The sequence below is a fragment of the Peromyscus leucopus genome, chromosome 14 (genome assembly GCF_004664715.2).
Source record: "Peromyscus leucopus breed LL Stock chromosome 14, UCI_PerLeu_2.1, whole genome shotgun sequence".
NCBI classification, from domain to species: Eukaryota; Metazoa; Chordata; class Mammalia; order Rodentia; family Cricetidae; genus Peromyscus; species Peromyscus leucopus.
The window spans coordinates 72590290-72605829 of record NC_051075.1 but is presented as its reverse complement, the minus strand read 5'-3'; the positions used below and the strand labels follow the sequence as shown (position 1 = coordinate 72605829).

At 39.6% G+C, this 15540-nt stretch overlaps 1 protein-coding gene across 6 annotated transcripts in view; it reads right to left on the bottom strand.

The window, feature by feature from the left end:
- Positions 1 to 658: 658 nt before the first annotated feature.
- The window catches only part of Papola (poly(A) polymerase alpha), a 51286-nt gene continuing 36404 nt past the window's right edge, over positions 659 to 15540 (bottom strand). For 2 of the 6 annotated variants that reach the window (XM_028882082.2, XM_037210818.1), the window contains exons 16-22: positions 14814 to 14935; positions 13775 to 13917; positions 12318 to 12418; positions 11282 to 11502; positions 6922 to 6984; positions 5308 to 5382; positions 659 to 2846 (exon numbers count right to left, since the gene is read on the bottom strand). In XM_028882082.2, the coding sequence (XP_028737915.1) occupies positions 2751 to 2846; positions 5308 to 5382; positions 6922 to 6984; positions 11282 to 11502; positions 12318 to 12418; positions 13775 to 13917; positions 14814 to 14935 (821 nt within the window). In that variant the 3' untranslated portion in view covers positions 659 to 2750. The remainder of the gene's footprint in view (positions 2847 to 5307; positions 5383 to 6921; positions 6985 to 11281; positions 11503 to 12317; positions 12419 to 13774; positions 13918 to 14813; positions 14936 to 15540) is intronic. The other 4 variants (XM_037210819.1, XM_037210821.1, XM_037210820.1 and 1 more) reach the window with 4 other exon arrangements.

The following is a 15540-nucleotide window of genomic DNA, read 5'->3' as shown; positions in this document are numbered from 1 at the left end:
TTAGAGATGGGATGAATGTACACAGCTGCTAACTGTTTGGAAAATGGCTTTTATATAGTCTCTCTACTAAGACACTAAGATAATCCTATCTCTAAAAGTTAGTTATCACAAACCCAAAGGATAGTCCACTTCTATTCCACACAATGTGAGGGTTTAAGGAAACGCCAGAATTTGATTCAGTTAAAATAAACAAGATTCAAGCTGACTGTAGACTACAATTAGAAATGTACTGAAAAACAACAGTGCCATCTGCTGACGCAGAGGGAAATGCAAACTGCTTTGAAAGCTAGCCCTGTGAAAGAGCCTGGAGTGCACAGGCCATAGGCACCAATACACTGGATATCTACAGTATGCAGTCCAGGCAGAGCACTACCACAGAGCGTGGATTGCTCAAAGTGAATTGGTGGTAGCTTTACTCACGCCTCCCTCCCCAACGATCAATCATATGAAAGGCAAACACCTGCCACCATGGGAGATGAGTTAGTAGAGGTCTGCAAACCTAAAACCAATCTGCCAAACATAAGCACACTAAATTCCAAATCTTCACTTAGAGCCCAACTGCATAGTTATAAGTAAACCAATTATATCACGGGGGGAGGGGGGGGGGGGGGGGGAGGACGGAGGACGGGGGACACAGTCAAAAGAAATCAGCCAACTGTGGGATTGTGCTGTTTTTTTTTTTTATTGTGTTTTCAATGGAGAAATACATCATCTGTTTACAAAATAGCTCTTGAAAAATACAAGGAGTACAGATACTATAAAACAAAGCAAACTCCAGTCATGAGACACTACTTACATCATGCGAAAGCAACAGTCTGATCTCCAGGTTATGAAAACTAGAATTAAAAAGTCACTACACAGAAAAGATCCACATCTCCAGCCTGGCGAAACTTGGATGCAGTTACATGGAACGTTTATTAAATAAACTGAATTTTTCCCCAATGTGTAAACAAAATGACAAGACTAAATCTGTGCCTGGTGATGTCACTCTAACTCTGAAGCTACACACACGGACACCGTTACATGTCACCTGTTAGCGGACCGTCGTCTTTACTCAGTGGTGGGAGGAGGAAGGGAAGGAGGCGCAGAGCAAGGGTGGAGAGTAGAAAGACTGTCTATAAACAATGTAAGTGCTACAAAGAAAGCCTTCATTAATGCATAGCTTAGGGAAGCCTATACTCCACTTCAGAAATTCATTCAGAAGGACAGGGAAGAGTTTTAAGTAACTGCAGTTGAACATGAAAATGCACGAATGTGTGATAGAATGCAGCGAAATAGAGGATCAAAAACCATGCTCACACAAAGATCTGCTGCTACAGGTTTGCTTTATCCAGATTAAGAAAGAGTAAGTTTATCAAAATCTGGCATCCCTCAGACGTCACAAAGATGGACGAGAATTCTGCTACTTAATTATGAGAAATTATTGTCTTTAAAGGAGGTTTCTAATTTTTTGATAGAACAAAAAAAAATTCAAAAGTGGAGAGTCGACTAAATGTCAGGTGCTTGCTAGAAATGATTTTTAAAATATTTCTGTATGTAAAATTCACTGACAAATTTTGATAAACTGGTTAAAAATAAAAATTAGTTTAAAAATCTGGAAGAAAATGCCTTTTTGCCCACTTTTTAAAATTGAAAACCAATTTGTCTAAGACAGAGTTCTGTGGAGTGTACAAAAATCCTCTTAAAGATCAAATGGCAATCCTTGGGAGATGCTTCACAGGTATGGCTTTCAGTCATTCTCAAGTTCCAGCCATGGGACCAAAGTTAGTGTTCTGTGCCATGGAGCCACAGGGTCACTGGTTTCACGTCATGGCTTAGGAAAATACTGGCATTCTGGTTTCTGTGTAATAAGCCTTACCTTGTGCATACAAGCAAAAGGGAAAAAAGAATGGCAAAAAGGGGGAAGAGGGAGAGCTTCTGTTGTTCTGAAGATAATAGACTGAAGGCAAAAGAACAGAGAGCTTCAGAAAGCTCAAGGACCACACTGTTGGCTGACTGCTGATTTGTATGCACTATAAAACAACTCTATAAATAAAAGGAATATATATTTCTTAATTATAACCCCATCAAAACCAAGTATCTCCTAATTCTTCTTTCCGTGTCCAAAGTATACCCTAGCATTGACAATTTACCCTAAGGGTCACAGCTGCCTCTTAAGGACAGAACTAGGTGTCCTCTTGTCCTCTGAGGCAGAGCAGTACACCGCAGCACAAGGTATCCAATTTAAAGACTAATTGTAAAGAAAATTCTTTGGGAAAAAAAAAATTGAAAATCCATTAAGCTGAAAAATCTAAAATTAGTTCTACGTTCTAATAAAAAATACATAAAAGTGCATCATCAGAATACGGAATTCTTATGCCAGTTTGTATTGCAATTTTTCCAAACAATGCATCACACATAAACCCAATTCGGATGTCAATTATGGATACAAACATAGCTTGAGGGTTTTGTTTTGTTTTGTTTTTTTCCTTCTTAAAGGCAGTAATTTTTCTGAAATAGTTAATGCAACTGTTGCTAACACAATAATAATAGTACTCCTGGCTTCGCATACTAACCTGGACTTCTGATCAAGTGCTGATGAGCCCAAGTAAGGGAGGTCACCAAAAACCTAAATCCACTGTCAGTCATGTCTAGTCTTGTACCTTCCATTCTCCTTGTTTGTTTTTTTTCTTTTCTTTTCTTTTTTTTTTTTAGCATCTGAAGACAACAAGTTGAGTTGGCAGATACTGTTTATGGACCCTGAGGTGGTTTTACCGATTCAGTCTCAGTTTTATTGAATTCTTGATAACAGGAATAGGATTTGCAGGGAGAGCAGGGATATCAGAAAGGTCTGTACTGGATGTTTTCTGAGAATGAAAGCAAAGAACACATCATGATTTAAAACATTGAAATTTACAATGGGATGTATTTCCCACTGCTTTATTTTCTAGGAAAAGATGGAGCTTTATTATGAGGCAATTATTCAAATAAAAAAAAAGATTCTAAATGGTATAACATGTAATACAAATAAACATAACTAGTACAATCACATATATTCTACATTTGCAGAGATTTTCAAAATAGCATAAATACTAACAGTATTTTCACAATATAGCAAAAGCTCTTCTAATAATTTCAAATGCAAATCTCAGAATGCTTCACTAATAATCACCTATAAAATAATTAATGTTAACTGATACTAACAGCTCTAACAAGAAGAGGTGCTAGAGCGCCCTCATGTGGAGGACCGCTTAAATTTACCTGATACACAGAAGCAGCAGCAGTTTGCAGTTCTTTTCTGACACTATAAATTATAAAATTAACTGTATACAACTGAATATTTTAATTATGGCAACTTTTAGTGAATTTAAAAAACTGCATTACACAGATTATATCACAAGGCACCTCTAACATTCAAAAATACAGAGATAAATCATAAAATGTTTTATTGAAGTTTCCAAAGAGATACAGAAGTTGAGAGCATTAGACAATGAGTCTCATGTGCTCCTCCTCAAACAGTGTCAGCAACAGTTAAGTCAAAGTCAATCTACCTTCCTCTGACCTTCAACCCTGGATTTTTCTGAAGCAATGAAGACGCTACCAATTCATCTGTAATTACCTCAAGATGTAGCAATGTTGTGTTTAGACACTACCACTTCCTCAGATACAAGTCCTTTCCATATCATCACAGGATATAAGATGCATTCTTTAAAAGCAGCATAACTGAAGTGGTTTTTTCTTTGACTGATTTATAAATCCGTTCATTTGAATGAAAACTCTACTGATAAAAAAATACTTTAAAAGGCAACACCAGGTTGGGGATTTAGCTCAGTGGTAGAGCGCTTGCCTAGCAAGCGCAAGGCCCTGGGTTCGGTCCTCAGCTCCGGGGAAAAAAAAAAAAAAAGAGAGAGAGAGAGAGAGAGAGAAAGAAAAGGGTCTCTTTCCCTACATTGGGCTGGAGAGATGGCTCAGAGGTTAAGAGCACTGGCTGTTCTTCCAGAGGTCCTGAGTTCAATTCCCAGCAACCACATGGTGGCTCACAACCATCTGTAATGAGATCTGGTGCAGGCAGATTTATTTATTATTATGCATAATAAATAAATAAATAAATAAATAAATAAATAAATAAATAAATAAATAAATAAAAGGCAACACCAACGGATTGCCATGCTGTGAGGATGTTCTCAGTATGACAAACTGCAAAAACAGGGAGCTGAAAGGTAAATGTGTCCAAGTATCAATACAAGGCACACTTCTCATGTTATTTTAGTTACCTCTCATATATTTTAGTTGATGAAAGGGTCTAGAAATAAAAATGATCTCAGAAACCGAGCAGAACACTGTGACAGCAGTAGACTGTGGACGTTAACACTCATGAAGAGTATGTTTTCCATGACCACACAAACTCTGAGCCACAGCAGAGCATCATGGGCGGCATCTGGCTCAGGAACACTGCTCAGTTAATCCACTTAGTAGTACTTCAAGAAAACACTGATTTTTGTGCCCAAGTTTGACCTAGATTCTGGTGTTGTTTTGTTTCAGTTTAATGGGATTCAAGAAAAAAACAACTGTTTCAGAAACAAAATGAAGGTTTGCAAATCAGTGAAGATAAGATCACCGATGTGCATAAGAAGGATCACAGCAGAACACTAGCACTAATCAATTAGAGTTGTGTGCTGTGCATACTGAATAAATCAGTACTAAAACTAAAATGAGATAGAACACACCTTAAAAATTAAAAGATCAGGGATCCAAAGGCAGATGAGGAGCTCCTAGGCTACATAGTGAGACCTTGACTCAAAACCCAGCCATGCTTACATAATGAACAAATGAAGTAGAATGAAAACCTCTGGAAGCCTGGCCAACGAGGCCGTAACCATTTTTTGTTCTTTGTTTTCACTGTTAGTCTTTGACCTATAAATAGACAGCCGTATCATCACAAATACGACAGTCGAGGATCTGAAAGAGGATCTGAAAGATGTGCCATGTAATGGAGGCACTACAGCTGCCTCCTTTTCCTTTTTTGGGGTCTTACTACACAGAGCTCAGGATAGTCTCAGCCCCTGAAGCTTGCCTGGGTCTCCCAGCAGCTGGGATGCCAGTGTATATCACAACTCCGAGCTAGACAGAACATCCTAACAGCTCAGAGTGGCAGCTCCAAATCCAGCATCTGCCTGCATTTAAACTACAGGAAACCTATTACAGTCTTCAAGCAATTACTTCCCAAACAAAACTTGAACAGTCAAGCATCAACACTCATTTTAAATCAATATACCACTCTAACATCCAAGTCACTAACAAAAGTCTCCTTGCTTTTGCACTTAGTACCTGAGAGGCCAACAAAGAAGCCGAGGCCGGAACAGTTTCTGATTGAATCGCACTTGTCTCCATATCAACTTGTTCCTGGGAGACAAAGGATGGGGAGAGGGGAAGAGAGAGTTTAAAAAAATGAGTAAATAAAAAGCAAAGAGTATAAATGGGCTAATAGAGAAGACAAATTAGCGAAAGGAAGGTAGAGAGAGATGTACTTACATTACATCACAGTATGTCATCAAGCCCTGTTATACGTCATTTCCCCATTTCAGATATAAATTATAAGGTGTGGTCAAACAGCTCATAGTTCCCAAATAGCTCTAACTTGGACATTTTAACAATTACTAATTAAAGGTATGCACAGGCAATTTAGAAATGTTACCCAGACAATAATTAACAGAACATAAACCCAAACAAAGTTCTTAACTATGTGTGGAGAAAATGCATGTTAGTAAATATATTACTCTGAGGCACAAAAATTGCCCCATATCTGTAATTAGAGTAGCCAACTGTCCTTTCCTTCCAGTCTCTCCTACCCTCCTCAATCAATCAATTCCTCGGTTCTGCCATGAGTGCCATCAGTCAATACCTGGTGAACTGTGTCACCTTGTGGCAGCTTCACTCTCAACAAGTAGTGTATAAAACACACATACACACATGTGAAAATACAGACTAAAACGTATTTCTAAAATATGAAAACAGGAAACATCACTACTTTCCCTATGAAACTGAATGGAGGAAGTTTGGAACATGTATCAAGTTCTTAAAAATGGATTAAAAAGCACAACTGAATGGCAGGTATTTACAATACTGCAATGCTGCAGTGGGAAGGTGCAAACTTGTTTTTAATGGGAACTGCTGATGATAAGCAACTGGTTAGGTAAGGTGTGATTAAAAAAAATTTCCAGTGCAGATTAGGTAAGGTGTGATTAAAAAAAATTCTGCAGATTATATAACATAAACGTACTTTCTTGGTTTGCAAAGTGCATTATAAATAGAAAATAAAAGGCATTGGTACACATGCATACCCACAAAGCTTAAAGACAGCAAAAGAATACTTATGAACATATTCTTCATGGAAATTTGGCTAAATAGGGAAAGTTAAGCCTTTGGCAGACATATTTCAACTTCTAAAGATACATCCTTCTCGGTCTTTCAGTTTGAACACAACCAATCTCTTCCTCACCATCTACCTCATTCAAGCCAATGACTGTTGAAAACCATTTTTCTCAACAAACCCTGTCAGACCCAAGAGTGGACGTCAAAGTCTCATGGACTGCCTTAAATGACAAGCCATCCAGCAAGTAGTGCTTCCAAAGGTTTAGCATCTATGAGTGAAAAGCATCCCCGCCCTTCTGGCCCCACGTTCCCCAGCCCACACTCACTGTACTGTCACTAGTAACACAGATCCACACCACTGCCCTACCTTCTCTAAGTTCCTGTCTTACAGACTGCTCTACTCCATCAGTTTCAGGCATACACTGACATTAAAAAGGAACCAACAGGTCTTTAAAGGCAGTGCTAAGAGAACCCCACACACTCCAGAGAAGAAACAGTGCAACAGCAGCGACAGGCACCTGAATTCACCATGTCTGCACTTCTACCCAAGAGTTGGCTAAGTCAGTATACCTTTGTTTCTGTTTTATCATGTCCACTCAAATCAAGACAGTTAGCATCTTCACTTGTTTCATCCTGTTTTTAAAAAAAAAAGCTTTATTCTCCAAAATGAAAAATTTAGATTATATGCCAATTAACGCTTTAATTTATAAAGAATTTTCAAATCTATAAAGATGAAATAGTCTTAAAATAGATCACAGAGTCTCTTTTTTAAAGGGCTTTTGAGAGTAAGTAATTTAACTTAGCTTTAATAAGCACCAAGATTTTTAAACATGATAAAAACTGTTTTTTGTCAATCCCCATCACATAAAGTACATTCCCCAAACCACAAAGCTCATGAAATACTTTTCCTAAGGAAAATATAGTTCCCTGATCAAACAACCCTGAGAATGAGAACAGCAGGATCCCCAGTGAAGGAAGATCATTGTGCCTACTAATATACCAAATGACCAAGAAATTTTATATAGAACCTTCCTTTAACTTTTCCAAGCTTAACTACTCCAGAAACACCTGTGTGCAAAGAAACACACACCCTTTCTCAGTAAAGCATCAATATTTGAAAAGAATGCAGGGCCTAAGTAAGGTCCTCCTTGGGTCTTATAAACTATGCTAACACTCAATTTTCACAGATTTATTATACATTTGCACAGGTGCATGTGCCTAAGTGTGCACATGGAGGCCAGAGGGCAACCTCAGGTGTGGTTCCTCATGAGCCATCTACCTTGTTTAATGAGGCAGAATCTCCTCAGTGGGACCATCTGCCCCCCAGTACTGGGAAGCCAAGCATGCGCCACCATGCCAGGCTTTTCACATGGTACTGGGTCCTTGCATTTCATAGGCAAGGCTATCTATCTCCTTAGTCCCTAATATTTTAAGAAAATTTTTTAAAAAGCATATAAACACAGGTGACTTATAAATAAAAAAGGAATATAGTAAAAACTAATTTCAATAATGGTCTTGTTTCTTACACACAAATTGAAAACAATCATTTGCTATTAACTATACAAATACTAAATGTCACTCTTTAGAATTATTATTGATCTCCTTTAGATACATACACTGCTATGACTGTTATATGTCCTAATGTGTAAACACACATTCAAATACTTAATGACTGAAATCAGATACCTGAATGAAGAAAGGCTGTAAATGAAACAAGGGTGGTCAGTAGTTAATGGCTGAGACTGGGTGACAATAATGTAATGGCACACTTATTACTTCTCTATATATTTAAAATTTTCCATACACAAAAGTTTTAAGGGCTTGGAATACGATGAGTCCATATATGCAAATGGCCAAGTCCAATTCCCAGTACCACATATACAAGTTTTTTAAAACTTTTTAAGTATGTATGTGTCTTAATTTAGCCATAAAATATAATAGAACATACTTACCATGTTTACTTTATTAGGATACAATATATACACTAAGTTGAACTGAACCTCACAGCATCTAAATGCCTCTGATATACCTGAATGGACAAAGACAACTAACTATTCCCATTTGAGTTTTTGTGAGATGGCCTCACTATTAAGCCCATGCTGGCCTCCTATTTCTCTCCACTGACTGCTGAAACTACAGCATGTGCCATCATGCCCAATACATCAACAGAGAACAAATGACCCATGTAAGGAGGGTTATACTGTAATAGACTTACTAATTCAGTACGATGAGAAGCCTGGCTAAGTACTTTTAACTAAAATTAGTTTTGTAAGTGCAAGAGACATTGAGTGTCAAGGGCTTTCACTGGGAAATGCAACCAGCCAACAAAGTAAGCAACATCCTCCTATACTTTTAGAAAGTTCTATGACTATGTTAACAGGTTCTAAGGAGCCAATGAAATTTGACTGAGAAAATTTATAAAGTAAAAAAACATTTAAGAAAAAAGGAGGAAGCCTGTTATTTTAAAGGACATTTAAAAGACACCAAGTAATTTTAACATCTTACCTTTATGTGGTCCCACGTTTAAACAAGAGGATACCTTTAAACAGTGAGACCATCAGGGACATCATAGTATCAAGTAGGCTAATCTGACTTTGCTCATACTCTCTTGTACAGATGTGGTTTTCTGTTTTTATTTGTTTTTTGAGACAGCGTTTCTCTGTGTAACAGCCCTGGCTGTCCTCGAACTCAGAGGATTAAAGGTATGTCCACCCTGTTCTGCTCCAGATGTGATCTTAAAAATTCTAATATACAATTCCAGCAAGTAACAGTAACACTCAGTGGATTTTGCTCTAAAACAACTCATGCCTGAGAAGAGGAGGCCAGGCATGGAAGATCACGCCTATAATCTGAGCACTGAGAAGGATGAGGGATATCACAAGTTTGAAGCTGGTTTGGACCACATAGTAAGTTCCAGGCCAACCAGGGCTAGAGTGAGGCCTTACTTTAAAAAGAGAGTAAATTGAAGGCAAAGAGAGTGGCTGAGCTCATTAGAACTGTAGCTATATTGTGAACATAGAGGCACCTAAGGACTGTGTGTTGTGAGTGTTTTGTGTCTTCCAGACCAAATGTAACACTTTTATACCCCGATGGCCTCTCTAGGTCAGTGAGCAAAGATCACAGCCAACTACAGAGAGAGTGGCAAGCATGTGGGGGATGCTCCAAGTGGAGATCACACAGAACTCAGACTCTCTCATGAGGGTCAAAAGGTATCTAAATTCTGTCAGGCACAATGACTCACATCTATAACTGCCATATTAAGGAAGCAGAAACAGGAAGATTACCCTAAATTTGAGGCCAGCTTGAAGCACTGGTTTTCAGTTTTTTTTGTTTTTGTTTTTGTTTTTTCAAGACAGGGTTTCTTTGTGTAGCAGCCCTGGCTGACCTGGAACTAGCTCTGTAGAGCAGGCTGGCCTCAGACTGAGAGATCCATCTGTCTCTGCCTCTCGAGTGCTGGGATTAAAGGTATGTGCTGCCACCACCACCTGGAAGTACTGTTTTGGAGACTGCCTCAAAAGCCAATTTCTAAACCCACCTCCTAGAAGGGCTCTGATGCAGAGTATTAAGAGGTCTTTAATACAGCTACCTAAAACAAACAAATAACAAGACCCAGCACTTAGGAGACTAAGGCAGGAGTCAAATAAAAACACTCTAAAAGAATAAGCTACTGCAAAGGAATTAGGGATGTAATTGAGTAGTAGGGCCCCGCCTAGTATACCTAGGGCCTTTGATTACATCCCAGCACCACATACAAAACAAGAACAAACACATCAGTTCTCAGAACCTATCTTATATGTTCTAACCTCTTCCTTCTAATCAGCAACTTGAGTAACAACACTTTAAGTTATTCCATTAATTGTAAATATCTCTATCTAAAACAAAGGCATGTGATTAGGAACATTTTACCAGTACTGATCAAAGTGCAATGAACTCCCAAGAGAAACTTCAGTTCTTTCTTCTATTCTAAGGAAGTTTCTAAATAACAAACTCTAGAGCAGAATTCATCATGAAACTGGTGACTGGAGACTGCTACTCTAGGCAACAGTAACTGTCCTACTAGAGAGTAAAAAACATTGAGAGTAAGCCGGGCGGTAGTGGCACACGCCTTTAATCCCAGCACTCGGGAGGCAGAGCCAGGCAGATCTCTGTGAGTTCGAGGCCAGCCTGGGCTACCAAGTGAGTTCCAGGAAAGGCGCAAAGCTACACAGAGAAACCCTGTCTCGAAAAAAACAAAAACAAAAACAAAAACAAAAAAAACGTGAGAGTAACTCCGGAGAGCATAACAAAACTACCATTACTTTAAGACTGATGCTACCCAAGTGCTTGTGTGGCACGCCCACCTCCAGGACCGCAAACCACTCAAGGACTCAAGCAGGTGACACAATGCCCAGTAGTTTCCTAACACTACTTGCATCTCAATGTTGGTTGGACCGGACTGTTAAACACTAATGAGAGGCTTCCTGGAGATTGGTGGCCCTAAACTAATCTGCCTTGGCAACTTGTTCAGTTAGAGTAAACCCTGCAGGACAGGGGCTGCAGCTCAGAAACAGAGTGAACTCTTACGTTCCCTCCGAGGAATCCCTAGTAGTCAGCTAGTGCTCAGTCACCCTCTGCCACCAATTACAATATAAAACTCTATCTGCGATAAAGGCAAAACATTGTCCAAAGAGCCATAAAAAGTCAGTACAAATTAAGCAGTCACTAGAGAATAATAAATTAGAATAGACTGTGTATTTCAGACTACTGCCAGATGTGGCAGCTACCCAGAGTGGGAGAGGTGTGGAGCAGTAGGTGTGGAGCCCTACTGCAGTGAAGCCCAGCTGCAGCAAAGCCCAACAGATGCCCCAGGGTCTCCCTGAAAGCGGTCCCCACCAGCAGGTGAAACAGGCTGCCATGCCTGTATTTTTGTGTATTATGTATGCACATATACCTCTTCGGTTTTGGTTTTCTTAGGACTTTCTTCTTTATGGGGTGAGGACGTTCTCTTGACTCCTGCTATAGGATTAGGTACTTTTGTTGCTGCATTTCCTGAAGGTCTAGGCGATGGGTTTACTAGACGTGTTGAGGAGACAACTCTGGAGACTGTAGGCTTTGGTGGTGGAGAAATGGCTGGCTGTGTGGCAGTTTGAGGAATGCTTTCGCTCGATGGACCTAAACAGTAAAGATATGAGCATATAAACTTAAATCATTAAACATCAAGTTACAAAGAAAGCTTGTTCCTCCTAACTCATTTCATGAATAACTTTAGATGTGCTATTAAAAGCCAAGTACCAAGCACACACCTGTAACCTCACAACATAAGGGGTGGCATCAAGAGGATCGTGAGGTTGGAGGTTAGCCTGGGCTAACCTAAAACTTGCCTCAAAAACAAACAAAGGGGGTGGGGCAGAGAGATGGCTCAGAGGTTAAGAACATGCACTGCTGTGGCAGAGGACCAAAGTTTGGTTCCCAGCACCTACATTAAAGAGGTTCACAACCATCTGTTAACTCCAATTCCAGGGGAAGTGAGGTCTTCGCCTTCTTCAGACTTCTGAGAACACTACACACGTAGTGCACATATAGACTGTGGGGCGTTTACCCACCAACCCCACAGCTCCCCAGAGTTTTCTTGAGTGTGAGCAAGCAGGAAATATTAGATAGAAGGATTTATTGTGGAGAATCTTGCAGAGATAAACAGATAGAAAATAAAGGATAGCCTCAAGAGGGCCTGGAACCTTTTCCAACGGGCCCTGACTGTCTCTGCCCCAAGGTTTTTATAGAGACGCCAAGGGGTGGAGCAAAAGACCTCCTCTCCCAGCACAGCCAAGTGCAGACCATCTCAGACACGTGCACTCAGGCCCGTGGTCCTGATGATCCTCTATGCGGATCTGTTGGGGAAAGCCACGAGGAACCTGAAAACAGGCTCCCACAATAGACAAACAGGGACACTCACATAACATAAATAAAATTCAAAACCTTTTTCTTACCCCCTGAGCTTTCACTGGAATTTGCTTGTGGCACAGAAACTTCAGAAGCCTGGATGCTGGTCACAGATGCTGCAGTCACAGCTGGAGCAGGACTGTTTCTGCTAAAACAGGAAACAGAAAGGGAAGGAGAGGAAAAAGAGGGAAGAAGAGGTCAATCAGAATATTTTTTAAACAATTATAAATGTTAACATATGCTACAGATCTGTTTGTTTGATTTTAGATCCCTATGCTTTTGTAACAATTAAAAAGCATATAAAATACATATACCAGTATAAACATAAATATCTTATGGCATATACTTCATATAAAAAGAGTAGCTTCTAAAAACAAAAATGATGCTATTCTGCACTTTAAATATGGACAGTAAGAGGAATATTTAATCTGTCAGTGAGAATACACATATTTAACTTGACTCCATATTAATCTGAAAATTGTCTAACATGATTAATCACTATCTTGGTCCTAAAGTATCTTCTCTTTGAGTGTGACAGATTGCTATAAAAAGGAGTAAGAAAAAGAAAGGTCTGAGAAATGTCTACAAACAGAAACCTATAGAGATATAAAGAAATCCTAAAGCTCATTTATTGGCTCAGGTACACAATAAAGACTCTGAAGAAGCTATTCCACTATTTTATTTTAAACCCTTTTTAAGCCCCTGGTCTCTCTGCAGTGTCTTCTCATCTCAGCAAATAACCTTACTTAGTACTTCATGAACAAAGTCACCAGTCAGGACTAATCAAAAAATGAGTCTGAGAAGATGAGTGTAAGCCCTGCCTACTCCTGCTATTTCATCACTGGGCAAGCCTCCCAGGTCTTAGATCCAGGTACATCTTCATCTCAGAAAAATCACTTTTCTACTCTTCCATTTCAACTTTTCTGCTCAAGTAATTATTACATTACCATTTTTTGTTTGTTTTTGTTTTTTTGAGACACGGTTTCTCTATGTAGCCTTGGTTGTCCTGGAACTCACTATGTAGACCAGGCTGGCCTCGAACTCACAGAGATCTACTTGTTTCTGCCTCCCAAAAACACTCAGAGCAAGCATTTAACCTTCTCTAACAACAACAGGATTTCAGACAAAACTATCATAGAGATACACAAGCTGCTTTGTTTGACCCTGTGGGCTCTTAAAGAGGTAACCCTAGAGGGATGAAGGCACCAACAGTCATAAACAAAGGCACACTGGTGCACAAAGTCAAACTCAAGTACGGACAGTGAGGACAAAACTAAAAATTACTGCCCTCAGACTAAAACTTAATACTGCTACTTTTAAAAAAAAGGTCAAAGGAGATGAAAGAGGGGGCTATGGACAAGGCAGAGCAACTACAACAAAATACTATTAAAAATAAATTTAGAGAAATCAAAAGTTAGAATAAAAATAAGACTGTAAGCAGAGAATCCACCATTGTATTTAGTGTAAAAACAAGCACTTCATCCCCTCCCTGCTCTTTCCTTACCCCTGAGAGCTGCCAGAACTGTTCAACGGACTGGTCTTCATAGCACTAGTGGGTGAAGGCACAGACATGCTGTTATCACTGTCCATAGACAAGTCAAGGCTGCTGTCATTCAGAGCTGTTAACTTGACTCCTTCTGTTGAATGCTGCAGCCAAGAAAAGTTTAATTTAAATGTCTTTAGGCACTCAAATTTACATGATTTCTACTGAAAAGCACTCATCAACAAATCATGTACCTCTTAACTACAGATCTGATATGGAAAAGAAAAAGGAGACGTGAGTACTCTACTTACGCATATACTTTCACACAGTATAAATTTAAAACTAGAATAGGAAAGTAGGTAAACCATCTTCAGGACTATAAACACAGGTGCATCAATCAGTACAAAGTCTCTGTAAGCAGGACACTGATGATGGCCTCGACAGGACCACAAGGTATTACTGTTTTTAGTACTCTTTTTTTTTTTTGTTGTTGTTGTTTTTCGAGACAGGGTATCTCTGTGTAGCTTTGCGCCTTTCCTGGAACTCACTTGGTAGCCCAGGCTGGCCTTGAACTCACAGAGATCCACCTGGCTCTGCCTCCCGAGTGCTGGGATTAAAGGCGTACGCCACCACCGCCCGGCTAGTACTCTTATTAAAGAGAAGGTCATGTGAAGAAAAGGGCATGGTGGAGCACACCTTTAATCTCGGGGCTCCAGAGGCAAAGGGCTGAGGTAGGAGGATCTCTGAGTCGGAGGCACTCTGGTCTACAGAATAAGCTGCATGATAGTGAGGGCTGCACAGAGAAATCTTGTTTAAAAATAAAAAAGAAAAAGGAAAAAAAGTCACATTGCCCATGTTTGCCTTAGTCCCCAGGCTCAAACAATCCTCCCGTCTCAACTTCCCAATTTCCTCCCAAGTAGTTGGAATTACAGGCAAGCACCAAATCTAGCATAATATACAAATTTCTAGTTACACCACAATGAACATGCGTTCTAAAACACCACCGGCAAAATGCACAAAGCACAGTATTGGTGGTGCTGTCACTTCCTTTCTAACTCACCTTTTTCTTTTTCTGAAGCACGTGACTAGGCAGCAGCTGATGGAGTTGCTTTCTTTTCACATGCATTGCTGCAATCTTCATATCCAGCTCAAACATCTTGCTGTTTATTGCTTGTCTATAAACTACACAACCAGACATTGTTACCAAAAAAACCCCAAACATTTTACTAAGGGCCGATTTAAACTCATTCAGAAGAAAGTAATGTAAGTGAGGAGCCTTTCCTACCACCTGCCCCTAGTATGATGCAATCCAATGGTAGGCAAGTCATGTATGTAACAACATTCAATTCTTTAGCATACTAGCTCTCTAGGTCAGTGGTTCTCAACCTGTGGGTTGTGATCACTTTGGGGGTTGCATCAGATATTTACATTATGATTCATAACAGTAGCAAAATTAGTTATGAAGTAGCAACAAAATAGCTTTATGCTTGAGTATTACCATAACATGAGGAACTGTGTTAAAAGGTAAAGCATTAGGAAGGTTGAGAACCACTTGATGCTAATAAACATCAAGAATAACTGTTTAGGAAACACCAGAATTCAAAGTATTCTGCCCAACTGTACCTATCTCCATTAGCCACCTAGTCCCAGACTTTAATCCTAATAAACACCATCTGCAACACAGCAAAGGTCAACAGGAAGGAGCCACACTGAAGATAGCTCACAAGCCATGTGGGGCTGGAGATACTTGGCTGTTACCAGTAAGTATTGCGCCTGCAGAGGACCTC